The 7,514-nt window shown below is 35.5% G+C and overlaps 1 protein-coding gene across 2 annotated transcripts in view; it reads right to left on the reverse strand.

Moving 5' to 3' along the window:
• CUNH8orf34 (chromosome unknown C8orf34 homolog) overlaps positions 1–7,514 on the reverse strand; it is a 478,679-nt gene that overhangs the window by 292,201 nt on the left and 178,964 nt on the right. For both annotated transcript variants that reach the window (XM_023727760.1, XM_023727758.1), the window contains one exon: positions 6,449–6,621. In XM_023727760.1, the coding sequence (XP_023583528.1) occupies positions 6,449–6,621 (173 nt within the window). The remainder of the gene's footprint in view (positions 1–6,448; positions 6,622–7,514) is intronic.

Genomic DNA, 7,514 nt, shown 5'->3' on the forward strand with positions numbered 1-7,514 from the left:
AAAAAAAAAAAATAAGAAAAGTTCCAAATCTATAACTTAACCTGACAATTTTAACAAAGAGAAAAGGAAGAGCTAAAGAAGACCAGAGATACCAGATGAAAGGAAATAACAAAGATAAGAGCAGGAATAAATGAAATAGAAAACAGAAAAACAATAGAAAGAATCAACAAAACTATAAGTTGGTTCTTTGGCATGATCGATAATAGGGAAACCACTGGCCAAATTGACAAAGGAAAAAAATGCAAATGACTAAAATAAGGAATGAAAAGGGAGGCATTACAACATATCCAACTTACATAGAGAAGATCATAACAGAATACTAAGAAAAACTATATTCCAACAAATTTGAAAACCTACAAGAAATGGACAAATTTCTAGAAACACACTACCTACCTAAACGAACACAAATGGAAGCAGAAAATTAAAGCAGACCCATAACAAACGAAGAGATTGAAGATGTCATCAAAAAATTCGCAACAACAACAAAAAAAGCCCTGGACCAGATGGCTTCACTGTCTCCAGGGATTTTACCAAACATTCAGAGAAGAGCTGACACCAATTCTACTCACTCTTCCAAAACGTACAAGAGGAAGGACTACTCCCCAAATCATTTTATATAGCTAGCATTACCCTGATATCAAAACCAGGTAAAGACATTACAAAAAAAATTACAGACCAATATCCCTCATGAATATAGATGCAAAAAATTCTACCCAACTGAAGTCAACAACATATCAAAAAAAAATCATACATCATGATCAGATGGGATTCATACCAGGAATGCAAGGGGGGGTTCAACATTAGAAAACCAATTAATGCAATTCACCACATAAATAAAACAAAGGAAAAGAATCACATGGTCATCTCAATTGACGCACAAACGGCATTTGATCAAATCCAATGCGCTTTCCTGATAAAAACTCTCAGCAAAACAGGAATAGAAGGGAAATTCCTCAACAGAATTAAGGTCATATATGTGAAACCAACAGCCGACATTATTCTCCAGGGAGAAAGACTGAGAGCCTTCCCCTTGAGAACAGGAATGAAACAAGTATGCTAAAAAAGAAAATTACAAACAAATATCCCTCATGAATATAGATGCAAAAATTCTCAACAAAATTCTAGCCAACAGAATTTAACAGCATATCAAAAAAATAATACATCAAGATCAAGTAGGATTCATACCAGGGATGCAAGGATGGTTCAACATTAGAAAATCAATCAACATAATTCACCACATAAATAAAACAAAGGAAAAGAATCGCATGATCATCTCAATCAACACAGAAAAAACATTTGATAACATCCAACACCCTTTCCTGATAAAAACCCTCATCAAAAAAGGAATAGAAGGGAAATTCCTCAACACAATTAAGGGCATATATGCAAAACCAACAGCCCACATTATTCTCAACAGAGAAATATTGAGAGCATTCTTCATGAGACAAGAATGCCCTTTATCACCACTCTTATTCAATATCATACTATAAGTTCTATATAGAGCAATAAGGCAAGAAAGGGACATACAGTGTATCCAAATTGAAAAGGAAGAAGTAAAACTATATTCACAGACGACATGATCCTATACAGAAAATCCCAGAAATTCCACAAGAAAACTACTGGATCTAATAGAAGAATTCAGCAAAGTGGCAGGGCACAAGATCAACATACAAACATGAGTTAGTTTACTTTACACCAACAAGGAGAACTTCGAAAAGGAAATCAAAAAGACAGTACCATTTACAAAAGCCTCCAAATGGATAAAATACCTAGGCATAAACCTAACCACAGATGTAAAAGACCTATATGATGAAAACTATAAAGCACTACTGCAAGAAACTAAAAGAGATCTACATAAATGGAAAAACATTCCATGCTCATTGGTTGGAAGACTCAACCTTGTGAAAATGTCAATATAGCCCAAAGCGATCTATAGATATAGATTCCAATCAAAATTCCAACAACATTCTTTACGAAATGGAAAAATTAATCTCCAACTTTATATGGAAAGGAAAGAGGCCCCCAACAGCTAAAGAAATATTAGAGAAGAAGAACAAAGCAGGAGGCCTCAGACTTCCTGATCTCAAAACATACTACAAAGACACAGTAATCAAAATAGCCTGGTACTGGTTCAATGACAGACATATAAACCAATGGAATAGAATAGAGACTTCAGAAGTGAATCTATCCATCTATGGCAGCTGACTTTTGACAAGGGGTCAAAGTTCATTCAATGGAGAAGAAAGTCTTTTTAACAAATGGTGCTGGCAAAACTGGATATCCATTTGCAGAAAAATGAGACAGGATCCATACCTAACACCATACACAAAAACTAACACAAAATGGATCAAAGACCTAAAAGTTAAAGCTAAAACAGCTCCTGGAAGATAATGTAGGGACAAAACTATGGGACCTAATGTTTTTCAGTAATAGAATATCAAACACGATTTCAAATGCACAAGCAAGAGAAAACAAATTATATAAGTGGGATCTCCTAAAAATCAAATACTGATGCTCATAAAAAGACTTTATCAATAGAGTAAAAAGAGAACTTACAGACTGGGAAAAGTATCTGGCAACAACATTTTTGACAAAGGTCTAATCTCTAAAATATACAGAAAACTTCAACAACTGAACAACAAAAGAGGACATTCAGGTGGCCAATAGATACATGAAAAGATGCTCGTGATCATCTGCTATTAGAGAGATGCAAATCAAAACTATAACGAGATACCGTCTCACTCCTGCAAAAATGGCACTCATCATAAAAACAGAAAACAACAAACGCTGGTGAGGATGTGGGGAGACTGGAACCCTTATCCACTGCTGGTGGGATTTTAAAATGGTACATCCATTATGGAAAACAGTATGCTGCTTTCTCAAAAAGCTTGAAATAGAGATACCTTATGATTCAGCCATCCCACTCCTAGGTATACACCCTAAAGATCTGGCAGCAGTGACACAAATAGACATACGCACAGCTATGTTCACTGCAGCATTTATTCACAATAGGAAAAAGATGGAAACAACCTAAGTGCCCATCAACTGATGAATGGATAAACAAATTGTAGTACATACATACAACAGAGTACTAAGCATCTATAAAGAATAATGATGAGTCCGTTAAACATCTTATAACATGGATGAATCTGGAGGACATTATTAAGCTGAGAGAAACAAGTCAAGCAAAAAAGGACAAAAATTGTATGACACTACTTCTATAGAAGGACAAAAATAGATATACATACAGATATCAATGTTCTTTGATGATTACCAGGGGTGGGAGAGGGATGGAGGGGAATGACTCTCTAGACAGTAGACACTTGGTATTTCTGGTGATGGGAAAGACAATATGAAATATGGGTGAAGTGTGTACAACTTAGCCAAGGTAAATGATGACAATAAGAAATACACAAGATTAAGAGACCTTCTTGGTAAATGTTATATACAATTTGGCAACAACAGCAGCAACAAACCAAAAATACATGACTGGTTACATAGGTAGATATACATGCATGTAGGTGTGTAGCAAGGTATATGTACGTATATATGTGCGCATATACAGGTGTATCTGTAGGCATAGATATACACGTTTGTGCTGCACATATATTCATATATAAAATAAAGCACAAAGGGGACACAGTCGTGGTTACCTCTCAGACACAACCAAACACAGATAAGGATTGGTTTACTGGGTGTGAAGGCTTAGGACCATAGTCTCGTGGGACAACTCAGTCAATTGGCACAACATAGGCTATAAAGTTTATGTCCTACATCCTACTATGGTAAGCAGTGTCTGGGGTATTAAAAGCTTGTGAGCAGTCATCTAAGATACAAATATTGGTCTCTACTCATCTGGAGCAGAAGAGAAAGAAGGAAAACAAAGACTCAAAGAAGAATATAGTCTACAGGACTAATTTCCTACATGAATCACAGCCTCATCTATCCAGAGATCAGAACTAGATGATGCCTGGCTACGATTACAGACAGTTCTGACCAGGGATGCAGTAGATGGTCCCAGACAGAATGGGAGAAAACTGTAGAACAAAATTCTAAGTCTTAATAACAAAAATTTTTTTTAAAAAAATACAGACTTACTGAACCAGTAGAGACTAGAGGAACCCCTGAGACTATCGCTCTGAGATACTCTTTAAACTCTGAACTGAAACTATTCTCAGAGGTCACCTTTCAGCTAAATAACAGATTGGCTCATAAAATAAACAATATCACCCATGAGTCCTGTGCTCCTTTAAAAAAAAAAAATCACCATCCTCTATATGAGACCAAACAGCCAATATTTACTCTAAAGCATAGGTTAAAAGGTTAGGGGGAGTAGGGTAGCTGGATTAATGGAAGAGGAAAAACCAGAATGGAAATTTGGAGAATGTCGACAAAATATGGAAAAAGTAACTAATGTCAATGAACAATATGTATAGAAATTGTTAAAGGGGAACCTAATTTTCTGTGTAAACTTTCACCAAAAACTCAATAAAATATTTATAAAACGAAAAATAGAAGAAGTCATGCTTGACTCCTCTCTCAGGAGTCTAGAACATCATTTAGCCAGTTAATGTCTAAGACTGCTAAACTATCATACAAAAGCATTACTATTTAAAAGCAAAAGCTAATATGACTCTGTGGTCATTAAAAAATTTCTCTCCCCAATCCTTTCTTATTCATCCAAATCAGGTCTAATTCTGTGTGAGTCCCTAGTATAAATTCAGGGGCAAGAAATTCAGTTCTGTCATAGGAGATAGGAGAAAAATGATACTAACCCATAGTTTATCATCCTTCTTTAAGTTTAATTTAAATATGCATGTATTCTTCTATTCAAATGTGGCATCCAGGAAAGATTTCACCACTTTCTTCATTTCACAGCATAATACCTCAACTAATAATATAGAGAAAAATGAAACTAAAAGAACTTTTCAAAGTAAATACTAGAGGGAGGTCTTCATGGACTGAGTTTTCTGGGTAAAGTACTCAACTAGGATTGCAGAAAACATTTCCCTTTATTGGACAATCAAACGGGAATAAGAGCTCACTGAAGCAAGGAAGAAAACTGAGACACTAACATTTTCCATAAATGTCTCTGGTTATTATTATGACTAAATGAAACAAAATGAAAGTTGACATTCTCTATTTTATATTTAAGAACTAAAGATCTACCAATGAATAAAGTTAAAGGTCTAGTGGGTTTCATAAGTCTGGTATTAAAAATAAAATTACCCTCAATGACAGTTGAAATGGATCTGGCATTTCACAAAAGAAGGTAAATGGATGTTTAAAAATGCTTTTCTTCTCCTGATACAGGACACCTCAACTATTTAAATAATTTGAAAGTTATTTCTCATAGAAATAGAATCAATCTTCTCTATGCCTGAAGCACATTAATAAGTATTCTGAATTTCCCTGCCTCCATCCAAGAGATAACTCAAAGTAAAGAACCCCTGAAAGCTATTACATTGTGGAAAACACAATTTTCTCCTTGAGAAAGAATAGTTATTGGTTGTGAGCTGCTAAATTCAACATAGGGAATATCAAGTTACTGTTGCTATGCTATGCATAAGAAAAATTCTTCTGTTGTGGTCAGCTAGTAGCATATACAAAAAGTTTTTTTAGCTCTGTCACATTTCAATTTATGAGTACGTATTTAAGTCAGTTGTTGCAAACTTATATAAGCTACACCTCCCATGTTTCTTCACTCCAACTTCCTTATAGAAGTTTTCATTTTTGTTTTGAGCTTCACCCACTGTGGTTGGTATTACAAAAAATATATAGTTATTCTGAATATACTTTTCCTAATAAACATGATTAGGACATTTCAACATTAACCCCACGTCTACCGGCATACCAACAGTTAAGGCAAATCACCCTCACCATTTTGAGCATAACGGATCTGAGTAAAATGAGAGAAAATGGACTTTCAAATTCACAAATCATAACAGTTTCAAAAAGTAAACCAAGAAATAGTAATTATACTCAATCATAATTTCCAACTCCAAACTTAAAAGATTCTAAACTGGTATTTCTCTCTCATTATATTTCACATTAACTCTGCCTTGTATATTCTATTATATTTTTAATAGTTTTCTTCCCCTTATTGACTAACTATACCTCTCTGGCAAATCAGAATTCCTTCTTCCCAAATTCTTAACTCCCACTCACTCCCTGTCAAATATTTATAGCAGTTCTTGATTAACAGCTTATCTGCTTCAAATTATTTATTCAGCTAAAATGTGAAGAAAACAGTCAAAACCAAAACCCACAAGAAAGTCTAACACTTTCATTTTAAAAGAGAGCAATTAATTTTTATCTTATGTAGAGTCCAACATGATTCTCCATATAAAACTGCTAAGCGTTATTTCATCAAAACCATGCACTTGGACTTATTTTGTCTTCACTTTTTAATGGCTGGTCATATTCAGAATCTTAGAAGATATCTCACCTTCCTGCAGGGCTGGAGTTGCTATCTTCACTTTCCCACTGTTCATTCTTACTTCTTGGAATTGGGGGCTGCAGCATCTCAGCGGCTAGGGGATCAGCATCATTTTCTTCTCGACCAATCCATTCTCCAATCACACGGGGTCTTAGAAGAGATGAATTAAAAGCCAATGTTTCCTGAAGAAGACAAAAGAATGTGTTGCTGTAGAGCCTTTATTCCTGTTAACAGAATACCAGGGAAATAATCTTCTCTAAAGTTTTGGTTGCATGTTCAAATTAACATGCTTCCCCTTTTCTTTCTGAATCAACTTAAAACTAAAGTTCTCTCGATCCCTACCAGATACTTATTCTGTGTGATTTATGTTAATTCCTAAAGGTCACTAGGTGAAAGGATCCGGGAGTGAAATCTGATTTGGATTTGAAGGCTGAATGTGTTCATGAAGGAGGAGCAGGAAGAGCACTCGTGGCACACAGGTGAGTGTTGTGCGGCACCTGCAGGGAAAGAGCTTGGTGTTGATGGGAAATGGTAAATGATTTCTCAGTTAGAGTTTGGAGTGGGGCCAGAAGTTAGGAGCAAGAGGATATAGGACTGGAAACGTGCATTGTCTCCAACTGTAAAACAATTTTGGACATTCGAGATCCACTAGGAGGTCTGAAGCGGGACAACAGCACGGCGGGTATGATATGCTAATTCAAATATTTTAATCTCTTTTCACAGACTTGGATTCGATGTAGTTATTTAAATAATATTGTAAAAATACTGAGTGCACACAATTGCTAAGGATATTTTGGTAAGTGGAAAAAAGGTAAGTTAAAAAAGCAATATCTAGTACAATCCAATTTTTGCTTAAAAAATTTACATGCGGTCTGAGGGCAAAATGGTGCTCTAGGCAGAAGCACCACACCGTCCCTCCACAGCAAAGATCCAAAAAACTAAGCCAAACAGAGAAAACAACAATCCTGAAACCCTAAAACAGCAAATGAAGAGATAAAGAACTCAGCCAAGCACCAAATGGAGTGAGAAAACTGACAGAGAACGGAGAGCGAGGAGAGATTCATGTAGAGGTCCC

Source organism: Trichechus manatus, unplaced genomic scaffold (assembly GCF_000243295.1).
Source record: "Trichechus manatus latirostris isolate Lorelei unplaced genomic scaffold, TriManLat1.0 scaffold00018, whole genome shotgun sequence".
Classification (NCBI taxonomy): domain Eukaryota; kingdom Metazoa; phylum Chordata; class Mammalia; order Sirenia; family Trichechidae; genus Trichechus; species Trichechus manatus.